This window comes from Pelophylax lessonae (genome assembly GCF_965119305.1).
Source record: "Pelophylax lessonae genome assembly, chromosome: 2".
NCBI lineage: Eukaryota > Metazoa > Chordata > Amphibia > Anura > Ranidae > Pelophylax > Pelophylax lessonae.
The window spans coordinates 293,786,360-293,805,472 of record NC_138769.1 but is presented as its reverse complement, the minus strand read 5'-3'; the positions used below and the strand labels follow the sequence as shown (position 1 = coordinate 293,805,472).

The 19,113-nt window shown below is 43.8% G+C and overlaps 1 protein-coding gene across 1 annotated transcript in view; it reads left to right on the top strand.

Moving 5' to 3' along the window:
• Positions 1 to 19,113, top strand: part of CCND3 (cyclin D3) — a gene marked incomplete at both ends in the record, with an annotated part of 88,908 nt that overhangs the window by 51,723 nt on the left and 18,072 nt on the right. The window contains 2 exons of the mRNA XM_082248033.1: positions 11,430 to 11,589; positions 11,742 to 11,875. Coding sequence (XP_082104159.1) covers positions 11,430 to 11,589; positions 11,742 to 11,875 — 294 coding nt within the window. The remainder of the gene's footprint in view (positions 1 to 11,429; positions 11,590 to 11,741; positions 11,876 to 19,113) is intronic.

Genomic DNA, 19,113 nt, shown 5'->3' with positions numbered 1-19,113 from the left:
GTATACCATATATATATATATATATATATATATAGGGAAACTATACTGATTGCGGGTCAATTATAGCATTTTATGTTATTATCACACAAACTTTATTTTTATTTTACAGAGTCTACACGCGACACTCTTATCAAAGCATTATGGGTTCTGTGAAGAAAAAATACAGCAAAAGGTGTTTTCATGCAGACCCTCCCTGACTGAAACTCTATCACAGAGTAGACAGTAAGGGAGGGAAGCTTGAACTATTGAGCTCTGTAAACGCCAACTTTTTTTTTCTTAGCAGAGCAGATAATGTCAAAATGAGTCTAGAGCTTCACCTGCTGAATGAGAATGAAACATACAATATTCATTTGAAACATTTAGTATTTACCCAACTAAAAGATCCAAGAAAACTTTTTTGTCTTGAACATAATAAACTATATGCAAAACACTAAACATAAATTATTTTCAAATAAAATAAATTTTACTTTTGGTGCTTTCATAATATGACACATTAGGATATGACTAAAGCCACAGACAAAAATTTGAAAATAATTTAATTCAGAGTTTAAATTTATAAGTGGTTCGAAACTTCAGACAATAAATATGAACAAAGCGCATCCTTTCTATACTGTGTACTTGCCTCCATCCAAAGGTGATAGGGAGGAGAGTTCCAGCACACAGCCCGTGATTCATGTCCTTAGCTCTGCTTGTTCTTCCTGTACTGTGTGAAAAAGGGGGGTTATCCCTTCCCTCCAATCAGCTCTTCTAACTGATTTGCACCGTGAGACCAGACCCAGATTCGTGCCCTTCAGCTGCTAAAGCTGATAAAAAATCCTTTGATCTTGAGTTGTTTTTTTAGAACTATCTACAGAAGATAGTGCTGCAGATAAAAAGGTACAGCTTATGTTGGAGTATTTGTTTCATCTCTGTGTATCATCTGAGGTTAGTGACTTCACTGGGTATATGTCAGGGTTTTCCACCACGTTAACACCAATTTGGAATAAGTCCCAATCCAGCATCCTCAGTAGCATTTTCTGGCTGCTGATATATTACCATATTCATGGGCAAATCACTGCTCAAAAATGTAACCTGCAATTTATAATTTTTGTTTTTATTTGGTAAATGTTATCTAATCCCCTTTGATATATCTTTGTACTAAACCCAACCTATTGTTGTTTATTTTATTAAAGTTTTCTAAATAGCAGTGACATATTATACAACACTTTACTTATATTGTACATTCATATAAGTCTCTGCCCTCAAGTAGCTGAAAATCGAAGTTGCCTATTTCACATGCATACAAACACACCCTAGGGCCACATTAGACCAAGCCAATTAACCTACCAGCATGCCTTTGGAGTGTGGTGGGAAACCGGAGCACCCGAAAGAAACCCATGCAAGCCCAGGGAGAACATGTGCTTGCATGGGTTTCCTCAGGCTCCATCCACACTCTAAAGACATGCTGGTACGGTAATTGTCTCATGTCTAAATTGGTTATGTGAGATAGGAACTTTGGATTGTAAACTCCTTTAGGGCAGGGAATAAAGTGGATGTACAATGTATTATTATTGTGTGAATGAATGATTACAATTGAGGCTTTTATATATTTCTTAATTGTCATTTACTACAATTCATATTCTTACAATCCAATATTTCTTTGGTTTTACTTGTTTATTCTTGTATAATGTTTAGTACGTCATTGTATATGGCCATATGGTGGGACTAAATCCCCATTTTTATTTATGGATTGTCTCCATATTTGATAGTCATTTCTTTTGCATGTGTGCTCTATTCTTTTTTAATATACATGTTGCTTGGTCCATAGCTGCACCGGCTTTAGATATACATGTTCAGGGTTTGCTCCCCCAATTTTTTGCTTGTTTATTATGTATTCGGTCTGACCAGACTTCTGAGGTTGAGCATCCCACCCCCCACACACACCTGTACTCTATCAGAGTCCACTATCAAGTAGATATAGGAGGAGTCCTTTGTAGTGCATTAGCACATCTATCCCAGCAAGGAGTGTTGTCTCCAAGGGTTAGAGAGGCTGGATTCACCCCTTTTTATGGATAGTGTAGGACCCACTGATAATGGGGTACTTTGACGCAGTGGTGGGCTTGAGCACGATATGGCCATATGGTGGGACTAAATCCCCATTTTTATTTATGGATTGTCTCCATATTTGATAGTCATTTCTTTTGCATGTGTGCGCTATTCTTTTTTAATATACATGTTGCTTGGTCCATAGCTGCACCGGCTTTAGATATACATGTTTAGGGTTTACTCCCCCAATTTTTTGCTTGTTTATTATACATTTTTTTTTACTATATTTTTTATTATTTTAGGTGTTGACCTTTGACCTTGCCCTTGTTTCTAGTTATGAGAATATTGTTCTTCTAAAATGGACAGTTATGTATATGGGCGGCCCGAGACTGCTCTGTTCAGCCACTGCCTGGGAGAACATTACCTGATCGTGGTTGTTCCTCTTAACCTAAAGTGTTGCTAAACCCAGGACATTGCATTCACTATGGTGCATGCATTCATCCATGCATTCATCCATGTTCTGTGTACTGTGGTCTCCCACAGTACACAGAACATGGAAATGAAATTATTTTAGTAAATATAAACTCCTAAATACAAACCCCGATTCCAAAATCGTTGTTCCAAGTTGTAGCACTGTACAGATTGTGAATAAAAACAATGCAATGATTTGCAAGTTTCAAATTTCAATAGTTTATTCAGAATACAACATAGATGACATATCAAATGTTTAAACTAAGAAAATGTATAATTTTAAGGGAAAAATAAGTTGATTTTAAATTTCATGGCATCAACAAATCTAAAAAAAAGTTGGCACAAGGCCATGTTTACCACTCTTGTGGCATCCCCTCTTCTTTTTATAACAGTCTGCAAATGTCTGGGGACTGAGGAGACAAGTTGCTCAAGTTTAAGAATAGGAATGTTGTCCCATTCTTGTCTAATCCAGGCTTCTAGTTGCTCAACTGTCTTAGGTCTTCTTTGTCGCATCTTCCTCTTTATAATGCGCCAAATATTTTCTATGGGTGAAAGATCTGGACTGCAGGCTGGCCATTTCAGTTCCCGGATCCTTCTTCTACACAGCAATGATGTTGTAATTGATGCAGTATGTGGTCTGGCATTGTCATGTTGGAAAATGCAAGGTCTTCCCTGAAAGAGACGACGTCTGGATGGGAGCATGTATTGTTATAGAACTTGGATATACCTTTCAGCATTGATGGTGCCTTTCCAGATATGTAAGCTGCCCATGCCACATGCACTCATGCAACCCCATACCATCAGAGATGCAGGCTTCTGAACTGAGCACTGATAACAACTTGGGTTGTCCTTGTCCTCTTTAGTCCGGAGGACATGGCGTCCCAGTTTTCCAAAAAGAACTTCAAATTTTGATTCGTCTGACCACAGAACAGTTTTCCACTTTGCTACACTGCATTTTAAATGAGCCTTGGCCCAGAGAAAACGCCTGCGCTTCTGGATCATGTTTAGATATGGCTTCTTTTTTGGCCTATAGAATTTTAGCCGGCAACAGTGAATGGCACGGTGGATTGTGTTTACCGACAATGTTTTCTGGAAGTATTCCTGAGCCCATGTTGTGATTTCCATTACAGTAACATTCCTATATGTGATGCAGTGCCGTCTAAGGGCCCGAAGATCACGGACATCCAGTATGGTTTTCCGGCCTTGACCCTTATGCACAGAGATTGATCCAGATTCTCTAAATCTTTCAATATTATGAACTGTAGATGATGATAACTTCAAACTCTTTGCAATTTTTCTCTGAGAAACTCCTTTCTGAAATTTCTCCATTATTTTTCGCTGCAGCATTGGGGGAATTGTTGATCCTCCGCCCATCTTGACTTCTGAGAGACACTGCCACTCTGAGAGGCTCCTTTTATATCCAATCATGTTGCCAATTGACCTAATAAGTTGCAAATTGGTCCTCCAGCTGTTCCTTATATGTACATTTAACTTTTCCGGCCTCTTATTGCTACCTGTCCCAACTTTTTTGGAATGTGTAGCTCTCATGAAATCCAAAATGAGCCAATATTTAGCATGACATTTCAAAATGTCTCACTTTCAACATTTGATATGTTTTCTATATTATATTGTGAAAAAAATATAAGTTTATGAGGTTTGTAAATTAGTCCATTCCTTTTTTACTCACAATTTGTAGTGTCCCAACTTTTTTGGAATTGGGTTTGTACCTTTTCACATCAGCAGTATATAGCAGTCTTGTGACTTCTGTCAGTGTCTGGTTAAAGCCTGTAGGAGGAGTTTTCATTCTCCTCTGACTGTCCTATGAGGCTGCATGACACCTAACCCTCTGTCTGGACAGTTCTGTTTCACCCTGTGCTGATCACATGCACCCTCCCAGGAAAAGAAAAACTCTAGCAATACACACCAAACTGAGCAAATGCAGAGTGCCTCCAAAGGCTCTGTCTTATCAGGAAATAGATTTGGGACAGAAAGAAGGGGAGGATCAGTAAAGACAGGATCAAACAGCCTTTTTACACAGTGCGCAAGATTACCCCTTAGGTTCCACAGTGAGTATAACAAGCATGCTTTATTGTATATACAGTCTGATTTACTGTTGTGAATCTAGTAACACTTTACGTTAATTTACTACATCTAGCATGTTGTATGACCTCCCTGATTTGTCAGGACAGCACCAAGTCTTCTAGGCATGGAATGAACAAGTTGGCGACATATTGCAACATCGGAACAAAAGATGTGTGTAACTCCTCCTATAAAACACTGTAAAGTCAGACACATAAGCAGCGCTAAATAGCAAATAACCTCCTATGGAGAGGTATATACTGGTGAGTCCACAGTCAAAAGACAAGCATAAATCCAAAGATAGGATGGCCAATCACCACGAAGTGTAGTTGAACACAATGTGCCTTCACCGCACCACGTGACCCCACCTTAGGTAATGCTCACTCACCAGCTAATATCAGGTGCTGTGCCTTTAAAAAAAAAAAAAACATTCCATACTCCGCTCGAGAAGATCCAAAGCTCAGTGCCAATCCACAAATCACCTCCCAATACTATGTAACTGCCAGTCCACATTCAATCTCAAAGGGGTGTAAGGATCCACCGCATAATACCGCGGGACACAGCTCCAGCAGGTAATAAGGAAGAGCATATGCAGGGAAAAAGGAGGGCTCATAGGGTAGTATTGCAAGACTTTATTAACCCCCCCCCCTTTTCCCCTTGCAATGCACTCACATAAAACTATAAATAGCACAGCAAATCAATACATCGATATGCAACACAGACACCAGCTGCTAGGATCTCACCGCTCCTTCGCTCGTCAGCGTCTGGAAGATCACACAGCCGCTTGAAGCAGCCGCTCAGCTTCTGGTTGCCAGGGTGATCGCATGACCACGCTCTGACGCATTTCGTCATTGACAGACTTCTACGGACGCCCTCCATAGTGCGGGCAAAACTTCTACGCTGGGACCTGAAAGGGGAACAGCTCCCCAATGCCTTTGCTGAGCTGGTGGATCAATTAGTCCAGGGGCTACAGTTTGTCTGTGCCTCTTTGGATGCCGCTCCCTTGATTTCTAGACTGCCTGGTTGAGCAGTGGTCCTGCGACGTATTATCTGGCTGAAATGCTCATGTGCAGACCAGGCTTCTAAGAAGGCTTTATCCAATCTTCCATTTGTGGGGGCTCGCCTGTTTGGAGCTTCCTTGGATGACCTCATCAGAGGCCTCACAGGGGGAAAGAGTACTCTTCTTCCACAGGCTCCCAAGGGTAAGGAGCCCCGTCGCCTTTCTTTTCAGCTCACAAGTGGCCTTTTCATCCCTCAGGGTCTCAAGATAATGGTTCTAAGCCCTTCAGGGCCTCCACCGGGGGTTGTAAGAGAACCTGGTCAGGCAAGTCACGAGCGGGTTCTGCCAGACCTGCAGACTAGGTTTCCTTTGGATGAAAGGGCACCCTCATCCGTGTCTGGGGTGGGGGAACGTCTTCGCTGGTTTCTGGATCCGCGGACCTCCCTGATACAGGACAAGTGTGTCCAGGAAGTAATTCGCTCCAGCTACAAGATCGAGTTTTGATCTTATCCTCCGGAAAGATTCTTCCCTTCCAACCTGCACTTGTTCCAGATCATTTAAGGGATCTCTTTGGGGCAGTGCAAGACTTGTTACTTCAAGGGGTGATTGTTCCAGCTCCGACATCGGAACATTTTCAAGGTTTTTACTCAAACCTGTTTACAGATCCCAGGAAGTAAGCCAAGGTACGTCCAATTCTGTACCTCAAGGCACTAAACTGCTTTATGCGGGTACAGAAGTCCTCAATTGAGTCCATTCGCACAGTAGTGGCGTTTGTACAACAGGGGGATTTCCTCGCTTCCATCGACATCAAGGACGGCTACCTTCACATCCCAATATTTGCCAGCCACCAGCGTTTCCTCCGCTTTGTGGGCAAGGAGCATTATCAGTTTGTGGCGCTACCCTTATGTCTCACCTCTTCTCCTCGGGGCTTCACAAAAGTGCTGGCCCCGGTGCTAGCATTGTTGCGTCAGAGAGGGAATCACAGTACTGGGGTACCTGGACGATCTGCTTTTGCGAGTAGAATCTGATTGCTCTTCTGGACAACTTGGAGATTATTCTGCAAACTCTGCGGGAGTTTGGTTGGATTCTGAATCTTCAGAAGTCTACTCTGATTCCGTCCACCAGTCTGGACTATCTGGGTCTGACTCAGGACTCGGCCTCAGCCATGGTGTTTATTCCTCTGGAAAACTCCAAAAATTGCTGCAGGCAATTTAGCTTCTGCTGTCCAGCAGACGGTCATCTCTTCAGACTTGCATGCGGGTGCTGGGCCTGATGGTGTCTACCTTTTGAGGTGGTTCCGTTTGCTCAGTTCTACACAAGCTCTCTGCAAAAAAAAAGATTCTGGTAAAATGGATCAAGAATCCTCAGTCTCTAATTGTATGTTATCTTTAAATTTAATAAAGACATATTTTGAAAATAATCCTTAGTCTCTAGACAATCTGATCCTGTTGAGACAGAGTACGAGAGGGTCCCTGGTTTGGTGGCTTCATTCTCTGGCATTTTGTCAGGGAAAATCTTTTCTTCCCCTGTACTGGACGGCCATCCTGTCTGGGTGGGGAGGCGTCCTCGGCACGGATTCTGCTCAGGGGTTCTGGACTCAAAATTGGTCACAATTATTCATTGCATATATTTTTATATATATTGCAGCCATTAATGTTTTGCACATATATTTATATTTTTATATTTCACGTATCTGTATTCTTCTGTATTGGTCCCCATAACTAAGGATAATTTTTGATATGTTTCCATGTTGATTCATGAGATACATTAAGACAGTTTGAGCGCACCTTTAGTAATTTTATTCATTTCTTCACTCTATTGTTCTTAGAGTTCAGGTGCAGCCACCCCCCCCTTTTATGTATAGTTAAGCACACCCCTACACACGTATTCACCCTGTGGTGGATGGCTGGCTGTCTGGCACCCTGTGGTGGGTGGGTGGCTGGCTGTCTGGCACCCTTTGGTGGGTGGCTGGCACCCTGTGGTGGGTGGCTGGCTGGCACCCTGTGGTAAGTGGGTGGCTGGCTGGTACAGGGCCTGTGGCTGGCTGACGGTCTTACACCCTGTCTGTGGGTGGCTGTCTGGCACCCTGTGGATGTGGATGGCTGGCTGGCACCGGGCTGCTGTGGGTGGGTGTATGGCTGTGATACACTCCCGCGAGACTAGTCCCGACTCCAGACAAGGCTGTGCAAGGCTAGGGAGGCAGCCTAAGAAGGCAGAATGACGACAATATCGGCCAGTTCTGGGGCCGATACCAATATATCGGGGAAAGTGGGGCCTTGCCGATAATCGGTCTATCCCTAATATAAATATAAATATATATATATATATATTTACAGTTGCATCTCATAAAATATAGAATATCATCAAAACGTTAGTGTATCTCGTTAATTTAATAAAAAAATTCAACTCGTATATTTTATATAGATGCGTTACACACAGAGAGATATATTTCAAGCATTTCTTTCTTTTTATTTTGATGACTTACAGCTAGTGAAAACCCAAAATTCAATATCTCAGAAAATTAGGATTTTTAATATGGAAATGTTGGCTTACTGAAAAGTGTGTCCATGCACAGTAAAGTATGCACTCAATATTTGGTCAGGGCTCCTTTTGCATCAATTACTGCATCACTACGGCGTGGCATGGAGGCGATCAGCCTGTGAGACTGCTGAGGTGTTATGGAAGTCCAGGTTGCTTGATAGGGGCCTTAAATGATTAAATCTCAAAACACTGAAGGTGTGTATTGCCACCATCCCATAAATTAGACAACAGATATATAAAAAAGCATCTCCTCTGAGTTTAGGATTTTAAGGGCAATTTAGACAGCACAGTATATAAAGCAATTCATATTTTTTTTATAATAATAAAAAACAGATAAATTCAGGACCACAATTGTGTCCACATTACATAGAAAGACAACAAAATCATAATTCCTGAATGTATCTGTTTTTTTCCTATTCTAAAATAAATATGAATTGTTTTATATACTGTGCTGTCTAAATTGCCCTTATAATCCTAAACTCAGAGGAGATGCTTTTTTATATAAGCTTTGATAGAGGCCTTCAGCTCATATGCATTGTTGGGTCTGGTGTCTCTCATCTTCCTCTTGACAATACCCCACAGATTCTCTATGGGGTTTAGGTCAGGTGAGTTTGCTAGCCAATTAAGCACAGTGATACCATGATCATCAAACCAGGTATTGGTACTTTTGGCAGTGTGGGCAGGTGCCAGGTCCTGCTGGAAAATGAAATCAGCATCTCCAAAATGCTGGTGAGCAGGGGGAAGCATGAAGTGCTCTAGAATTTCCTAGTAGAGGGCTGCAGTGACTTTGGACTTGATAAAACACAGTGAACCAACACCAGATGACATGGCTCCCCAAATCATCACAGACTGTGGAAAATGTTGCATTTAATTTGGAAACCAAGATCCCAGAGTCAGGAGGAAGAGTGGAAAGGCACAGAAACCAAGTTGCATGAGGTCCAGTGTGAAGTTTCCACAGTCTGTGATGATTTGGGGAGCCATGTCATCTGCTCTGTTGGTCCACTGTGTTTTATCACGTCCAAAGTCAGCTTACCCCTCTACCAGGAAATTCTAGAGCACTTCATGCTTCCCTCTGCTGACCAGCTTTATGGAGATGCTGATTTCATTTTCCGGAAGGACTTGGCACCAGCCCAAACTACCAAAAGTGCCAATAACTTGTTTAATTAAAATGGTTTATTACCATAGGCTGTTCGCCTCCATGCCACGCCGCATTGATGCAGTAATTCATGCAAAAGGATCCCCAACCAAGTTTTGGTATAGTGCAGTGATGCGGAACCTTGGCACCCCAGATGTTTTAGAACTACATTTCCCATGATGCTCATGAACTCTGCAGTGTAGTTGAGCATCATGGAAAATGTACTTCCAAAACATCTGGCGTGCCAAGGTTTGCCATTACTGGTACAGTGCATACTATACCGTACATAGACTTACTTTTCAGTAAGCCAACATTTGTTCTGTATTAAAAACCTTTTTTTTTTTTTATTGGTCTTATGTAATATTCTAGTTTTCTGAGATACTGAATTTTGGGTTTTCACTAGCTGTAAGCCATATTCATCAAAATTAAAAAAAAATAAAAATATCTGAAATATATCACTCTGTCTAACACATTTATATAAAATATGAGTATCACTTTTGAATTGAATTACTGAAATAAATTAAGTTTTTGATGATATTCTAATTTGATGAGATACACCTGTATATATGCCAGTAATGCCTAAGGCACATCCCACGGATGGCATTGGTTGGGCTTGGCCAAAAGTAGTGAGCTCTCTCCACTCACTACCCGAAGTCGGGCTATTTCTGAAAACTGCCTGCAAGGGGAGGACACTAATTAAATCACTACCTGACATTTTACAGTGCCTAATATCAGGGTGCGGTAGTGCTTAGATTAAGAACTTTAGACAGACTACAGGCTTTATATAACTCTTGCACTTGACATTTGCTGTTGCCTGCGCACCAAACCTGCAGTACCTCTAATACACAGTACAGTTGCATCTTTCCTGTACAGTTTATTAGGAGCCTCTTACAAAATATGCTTTCTAAAATGTCTCTTTTGTATTAAAATTGTCTGAACTTTGCTAATTAACTAATGTTCATTCAAAATGCCATTATTTAACTTGTATATATAAAGCCAAAACGTTTCTATTCATTGTAGAGTAACGCTGGCCATACATTATATAATTTTCTTATTTAATTTCCTTTAGATTTACCTTCAATTTTGTAGAGCAAGGGCCTGCTTGATTGCATACAAATGTATACTGTAGTGTATAAGTTTGACCTCATAATATATGGTTTGGTAAATCTAACGGAAAATTGTACATGAAAATTGTATAATGTATGGCCAGCCTAAGGAAGGGTTAAAACCACTGTCAGTTTTTTCTTTGCATCTATGTGTTATTAAAGAGATTTGCCTTCACTTCCTGCCCTGTAGACTCAAGAAGTGATCTTTCCAACGTGGGGGAATTCCTGTCTAAGGCAGGCCGAACACTGATCACAGTTTGGCTGGTTCAGCAGGGACCAAAGAAATTTTGTTCAGTGTGTGGTCACCCTTGCTCAACAGAAGTTGATCGTTTGATCTTCTGTAGAAGAGACATATTGGCAAAATTTCCTCATTCAGCTGCATTTATTCAGCTGCGCAATGTATTCTAACAGGTGTGATTGCCACTGGCAGAATACAATGTTCCAATGGGGGATTCTTTCTCTCCTGGAAAGAGTTTCACTAGTTACATGCTTATATCTGGCCATAGAAGGTAATTTTTTTAGATCAGCCAGAGGGCTGATGAAAATTAGAAAATGAACAGATTCCCCCATCCATATATACGAGGTGGATGGAGGAATCCTCCCTGCTATGCCATATATTTAATTTGCCTCTTGACCTGTAACATTACATTGTATTTTCAGTAAACGCTGTCTCATGTGCAAAAATGTAAAATCATTTCCTAATACTGTGGAGGGAGGTAGCCATTGTGAATTTACAGCTTCAGCACTCTTGCATAGGAATCACTTCCTAGGACTAATAACATTTGTTAGAAGATGAATTGGAGTTATGTAAACCTTTATTAAAATAGGAGGCAGTCATTGCTGACTTCTCTCTTTCTGAAAATTGTATGTGCCTTGCTATCAAACTGATTTAAAGGCTTTGAAAATCTGTAAGTCTCCCACTTGGAATCAGTAGGCACATTTAGGAGTTCTCACTTCATTGGGTGCATGCCTTCTCTAGTCAGCGGTAGCAACTCATTTGTTTGTCAAAGCACAGGTTTCTGCTAAAGATGCACTAAAGATTTTGAATATATTTCTGTTTGCTCTATTACAGGAGTGGGAAGTAATTATACTTTATTATTTGCACTGGGACTTGGAAATTATTATATCCCATGACTTTCTGGATCATATTTTGGAAAGGCTGTTGCTGTCCAAAACCAGCCGTGTTTCACTTAAAAGACATTCTCGAATACTTATGACAATTTGTACACTCGGTATGTATACATGATGCAAGCTGTTCAAATGTCATACTAAATTTCCATGAATTTATTTACTTAAAAATACAGTCAAACACCTGTACACTTGTTTATGAAATTCCTTGTATTTTAGTTATTGAAGAAAATGATTATATCTTGCCTCTTGACAGACAACATTTCAGCATTTGCTCCATCAGTGATTGCTGCAGCATGTGTTACTACAGCATTTCTTAGACTAGGGCTACATCTAAACTCTGCAGAGGACCTCATTATATATTTGGCAGAACTAATTCAAGCTGATACAGTAAGTAATCAAAAACTTGAAGAGCTTTATTTATTTGTAGACCAATAAAGTAAAACAAAAAGCTGTTGAAATGACTAAACATGACGTAATACTTTGAACTACTTTGTTTTTAGCATGAGATGCCAAAATTGTGCAGTGCGCAATACCCTCTTATAATTTGTGTCTTTCTCTATCGTCCATTGACAGACGCAGCCTCCATCTTCATTAGCTGAATGGGTGTACACTCCCACAGGGCCGTCCCCACAGGCATAACCCACACACCTTCTGCTCAGCAAACCAGTTTGTTTCTGTCTAGAGAAGGAGTAGGACCTAGGTTTCCTGCTGGGACTTAGGTCTCAGTTTTTTTATTCTTTTCAGAATATTTAGTTTTATTTCTCTTTACTCACTTTGCTAGCTAGTGTTCAGGGGGATCCTTCTGTTGATCTGCAAGCACTGCCGGCTGGGGTTTCGCACTGGATAATCTAGATCCTTATGATCCCCCCAGCCTGGCCTACAAGCACGAGCAGGTTATAGTCCCGCACTAGGCCTCGCTACGACGGTGCCCCTTTCCGGATGGGGACGAGCCTGCGAGCAGATGCCTCGCCGGGATGCGACGTCCTGAAACGCCCTGAGTCGCAGCGTACCCCTCGGCTGGCAGCACCCTCACTACGGGTGGGAGGAGGTCTGCCCGGAGTCCACCTGGTCCATGGTATGGTGAGTAAATGTGACCCCCCTTGCCCATGGTGGTCTTGGGGGGGATGTGGGCCCTCTCCTGGGGATAATAGGACCTGTACTTCCTAAAAGATCCCCCTGGCCTGTCAGGTACCCGGCCTCTGTGCCCTGTCTCCCTCCCCTTGTGGGGGGCTATGTAACTGGGGCACCTGGCATCCTGAGGGGGGTGGCAATAGTACCTTGTTTCTTGCTGGGTCTTGTAGATCCTTGAGGCCTTCATTGTGGTGATCCCGGGCCGCATGGCCGGCCGTGGATGCCGCCATCTTAAGTGTGGGCAATGTGTATATTTTTCCCATTGACTTGTATGGGGCAGCCATTTTCCCTGAGCTTCCTATTAAAATGCATTGGCAACCATTTTTGTGTAGGCCTATTGAACTGAACTAGCAGCGTGAACTTTTACATCCAGGCCGAGGTCACTTCATGTTATTCTTCTTCCTGCTGCAGTTTATTCAGGAGGGTTCTCTCTGGAGGTAGTACAGTACTGGGATCCTTGCGGGCATATCCCTGAACACTCTGCTGTTAGAATATATTTCAGGGGGAATCTGCAGTCCGTTGCTATCGGCGGTGGGAACCGCGATCGGCGCTTCATAAAGTGACAGTACTCCATTTTTCTGTAACTTTGATTATGGATTATGTAAATTCACCCTCAGACCCACTCTATGCGACTCCCGGAGAGTCCGGATCGCAGTCGCTGGCCGCGATTTCAGCAACTCTGGAAAACCTGACAACAAAAGTTGATTTTGTCATGAAAAAGGTTAATAGCTGAAAACGGCCACTGCCTTCTCCATCTTTGGTGGAGTCCTCTAATTCAGAGGCTGATGTGGTCACCACAGACGCCCCCCTACCTGAAGGGTTGCTGTCCTCGCAGTCAGATGGTGAAGAGGAGCTGTCTTCTTCAGCTGCAACGCGGGAACACGCTTTGGTGGAAGCCCTGATTATTTCAGTGAGGGAATCTTAAAATTGGCTGATGAGCCCAAGCCGGCAGGGACACGGGTGGCCTTTGGCTCCCGCAAGACCCAAAAGTCTAGCAAGTTTTTCCCTATCCCGAGACTTTTCATAATATTGTGAATGACCAATGGCGGCATGTTAAGCATGTGCTAGTTGTGCCAAAATGCTTTAAACGCCGGTATCCTTTTGCTGATACGGTCTCCAACCGTTGGACGGTGCCACCTAAGGTGGATCACCCTGTTTCCAGGTTGAACAAATCTACAATTTACAAGGTTTTTACGGATCCGATGGACAGGCGGGTGGAATTCTTTTCCCGCCATCTTCACGTGTTGGCGGGTTCCATTTTAAAAACCGGTCTTTGTGTCTGTTTTTAGTATCACAAACAGTTACGGAATGGATTAGGGTTCTGAAAGAGAACTTGGACCCTGATGTAGTTCCCCCAGAATGGATGGAACTTGAGGACCAGATGGCCCAGGCCCTGGTGTTCCTGTGTGATGCGTCCCTGGATGCGGCTCTCCTGGTGGCCAGAGTTTCGGCTGTGGGGATTGCCCAACGGCGCATGGTTTGGCTGAAGAGCTGGTCAGCTGACCAAGCTTCCAAGAAAGCCCTGACGGATATTCCTTTTCTGAGAGAGCGTTTGTTTGGTGACTCACTGGATGAGTTGATCAAGGGTCTGACTAGCAGGAAGAGTACTCTTCTTCCTCAGTCCTCTAAAGGCAAAACATCCTGTGCTAAGCAGGGTCCTTCCTTTACTGCTCATAGATGTTTTTTTCCATGCCCCCGGGGCGCAAGAAAAAGGTAAGCCGTTCAGAGCTTCTGGAGGGTCTAAGAAGCACTAGGGCAAGTCGAAGACCAGTCAGTCGGGTGCTGCGGACAAGTCATTTTCAGCATGAAGGGGCGCCCTCACCCGTTTCTGGAATGGTGGGGCATCTGCGCTTCTTTCAGGAACCCTGGACTTCCTTCATTCAAGAAAAATGGGTTCGCGAACTGATTTGTTCCTGGGTACAAATTTTGGTCCTGGCCGGGGGACAGGTTTTTTTTTGTCAAATCTTCACCTGTCTCCAGAGCGTTTGAAAGATCTTCAGGAAGCTGTGCAGGACCTCCTGGCTCAAGGGGTGATCGTGCCGGTTCCTCCACAGGAACACTCTCAAGGTTTCTATTCATATCTGTTCACAATGCCCAGAAAGGAGGGCAAGGTGCATCCAATCCTGGATCTCAAGGCTCTGAACCGCTTTGTGCGGGTAGAGAAGTTTCGAATGGAGTCCATTCGGTCGGTGGTGGCATCCTTGAATCAGGGCGATTTTCTAGCCTCCATCGATATCAAGGATGCGTATCTCCACATCCCCATATTCGAGGGAAATCAGCGATTCCTCCGCTTCGAGGTGGCAGAGGAGCATTTTCAATTTGTGGCTTTACCCTTTAGTCTCGCCTCCGCTCTCAGAGTTTTTACCATATCCTGGCCCATGTGCTGGCCTTGTTACATCAGAGAGGAATCTAAATTTTGGGATATCTGGACGATCTCCTGTTGGACGATCTGTTTGACAACATCTCTATTACAGTTCAGACCCTTCAAGAATTCGGGTGGACAATCATTTTCAAGAAATCTGCTCTTATTACCATCTGCACGGGTCACTTATCTGGGGCTGACTCTCGACTCCGCTATTGCGAGGGTCTTTCTCCCCTTGGACAAACTACAGGAGTTGCAAAGGGCGATCAGGTTGCTGATGGAAGCCGATCAGTCCTCCCTGTGGCCCTGCATGAGGGCCCTGGGTCTGATGGTGTCGACCTTTGAAGCCGTCCCATTTGCTCAATCTCATTCCAGGCCTCTGCAGAAAGAGATTCTGACAAAATGGAACAGGGACCCTCGGTCATTGGACTGGCAGATTTGTTTGAGTCATCCCACAAAGTCGACCCTATCCTGGTGGATCCAGTCTCCTACTTTGTGTAAGGGCAAATCCTTCCTACCACTGTTCTGGATGGTGGTCACCACGGATGCCAGCCTGTCAGGCTGGGGTGGAGTGCGGGGAAGCTCTGTGCCCAGGGGACTTCAGCATCAGGAGAGCCTTCCTTGCCGATTAACATTCTGGAGCTCAGAGCGCGATCAAGCTTCGCCTGTTCCACTGGACGAGCCGGCTACGCAGTTCTCCGGTTCGGATACAGTCAGATAATGCCACGGCTGTGGCTTACATCAATCATCAAGGGGGCACCAAGAGTGTCCTGGCGGCCAAGGAGGTGTGGAGAATTGGCAAGTGAATTACCTGAGCCGTCAGTTGTTGGATCAAGGGGAATGGTCCCTTCATCCGGAGGGGGACCCTGGAGGTTAATCTGTTTGCGTCCTCAACAGAAAGGTCCAGAGGTTTGTGGCCAGGTCTCAGGATCCTCTGGCCGATGCCACAGACGCTCTGGTGGCTCCTTGGAGCCAGTATCGGCTGATTTATGCCTTCCCTCTGCTCATACTCCTGCCGAGGTTTCTTCGCCGTGTGGCGGTGAAAGGCATTCCGGTTGTTCTTGTGGCACTAGACTGGCCTCGGCGATCTTGGTACTAGTATCGCCTGAGGAAAGCGCACGCATGCTCCGAACGCGAGCACCCCCCCTGCCACTATTGGATGTAAGTCTGGATACTGAATGCTGCCAGAACCACAGGAAGTGTCGGACTCCACCGGCACAGCCAGGACCACGGCCGCCACAGTGTACTTCCCGAACATCCCTGCAGTGTTGCAGATGAACCATCACCATTTGCTGATCAACGATTTCCTCTGTGTGAGTTACTACGTTGTTTTTATGTAATAAATAACCTTTTAATCTACACTGAGTTGGCGCTGCTTTTCTTCTCCTACCCCTTTTCGTCTGTTGCAGAGTCCCTCTAGCTCTGTATGAAGCTTGCAGCCACCTCCACCATTCATCTCCACTAACCCCAGGGATTAAACTATCCTGCATACCTCCTAAAAAGACTACCTACAGCCACAGTTGAAACGTTTTTCATAAGATCGAATGTACTTGACTCTTTTACTGGCGCAGGTCGAACGTTGTCTTGTCCTGCGTTGTTTTTTTCCAAATAGAAGCGACCTTTTGCTGCTGTGAAATCTCTGGTACCTATTCTACTGTAGTCCATTTCCATGCTGTCTGTCCAACATATGTGAATACAACTGCAATGTCATGTGTGATTTGTATCTGATGCCATGTACCCATTGCTCATGATACATACTCTCATGTTACTAGTAATTTAAATACTGCTTTAATATTGTTTTAAATATTGTTTTACTATACACCTTGTTGCTACCACTGCCCCTACACCTCCCTCCACCCAGTACCCCCCCCCACACCTTTTTCCAGATGGATATTATTAATGAAGTAGAAGCATCCAAATTTGGGATATTAGATGAACTATATACATTATTCCCATCAGAATTCTTTATAGCCAGGTATTCAGTACCTCGCCCCTCATACAGGCCATTATGCACACAATTCCGGAAAATGGAAGATACGATTAACATGATTAACTTCCAATGGTGGGACAAATTCTTCCTGCAAAAATACTCAATGCACAAAATCAACCCAAGAGGTTTAAGGAACACCAAGACATGTTCCTTCCTATCCCCCTCCCTCTCAACGGAATGGTCCAGTGTGGCTGAATTTTGCACACAAAAATGGATAACGATTATCACTCAACAAAGAGAATTAAAATACACAGAACTTCTAACCACTTGCCGACCGCCGCACGACTATCTACGTCGGCGGTCAGCCCCTCACAGGCAAACTAACGTAGGGCTACGTTGCTTGCTTGTGAGGGTCTAGGGAGCGAGCGCGCGCCCCCCGGGGCGCGCTCCCGCTCCCGCGTGGTCACGGGCCCCCCCGCGCGTGTGACCAGCGGACCCGATGTCCGCCGGTCACTCGGCGATCGGCGGGGGAGAGGGAGAATGTCAGGCAGCTTGTGTAAACAAACTGCCTGTCATTCTCCTCGCTGCAAAGACACTGATAAAACGGATCTGGTATGTAGATCCGTTGATCAGTGTCCTTACAGCTAGAGCCACAGCCAATCACAGTAGAAACCACGCCCCTAGGGACACACACAGCCCCTCCCTTCCAAATAAAGTTAACCCCTTCACTACCAGTGTATTTTTACAGTAACAGTGCATATGTATAGCACTGATTACTGTAGAAATGTCACTGGTAACCCCAAAAGTGTCAAAAATGTCAGTCAAGGGTCCGATCTGTCCGCCGCAATGTCGCAGTACCGCAAAAAAAATCGCAGATCGCCGCCATTACGCGTTAAAAAAAAAAAACAACAAAAATGACAAAAATCTTTCCCTTTGTTAGTAAACGCGATAACTTTTGCGCAAACCAATCAAAATACGCTTTTTGCGATTTTTTTTACCAAACATAGGTAGCATAAAATAAATTGGCCGAAAATTTTTAAAAATTTTGATTTTTACATTTTTTTTTGGGGGAATTTCATATTAAAAAATGTGAAAAATATTGCTATTTTTGCAAAATTGACGCTCTTTTTTTGTTTATAGCGCGTGATCAAAAAATCGCACAGGTGATCAAATACCACCAAAAGAAAGCTCTGTTTGTGGGAAAAAAAGGACGTCAAATTCGTTTAGGTACAGCGTCGCACGACCGCGCAATTGTGCGTTAAATTCACGCAGTGCCGAATCGCAAAATACCCCCTGGTCGGAATGGGGGTAAAATCTTCCGGGGCTTAAGTGGTTAAAGAACATTCAAAATCAAGGAGGTTCTCTCATTCAAAATACCCCGCATCTACCCATCTCCTGGCTTAGGAAACTCAAATGGCACACAAAACAATACGAAGATTCCTTCTTAGGCATCAAACTCAAGAAAATACGTAGAGACTTTGACGATTACAACTTCAACCGCATCTTCCAATGGAAACGCACAAATAACACCACCACCAAACATCCCATTACTGAGGGAAAACCTACCCTTCCCCCACCCTCAGCCTTTACTTTCCTTATCTTTCTTATCTTTCCCATCCATTCGCTCTACAGAGCAACCTTCAACACACCCCTCTCAACCTAAATCCAAACCCACAGCATTGCTCCCTAAGAGCACTCGTCCACCCCCCGCCAGAAGTCCAAAAATCCACCCTAAGAAACATTCTACAACTACTAAATTATTGCCTGCATCCAGCCACAGCTCAACACCAAAGTCCAAAAACAACAACAACAAAAAAACCTCCTCATCTTCCTGTGACAACCCTAAACAGAGGACGAAGGCTAATCATCCCATTTCTACCCAGACCTCAAAGGAACCAGACACCAATGTCGCAAAAGGCTCAAATTCAGCCCAACCCACACTACCCAGCTGTCTGGAAAATTTGTCTTTTTTAGTCCAAACCCCCCGTCCATCTCCAAAAAGAAAAAACACCGAAGAGGCAAAGGGGGGGGGGGGGGATGCAAAAGACAAAAAACGAAAGACCAGATGACCATTAAAATCTTCAATTTATCCAACCACACCCTAACACCCCCTGAAGTATCTCTGCTCAGCAGGGGTCTCACGTTTGCTCCAACCGCTGGCCCCAACCCGTTCCAACTTTTCATAGACCTTAACCGGTTTAT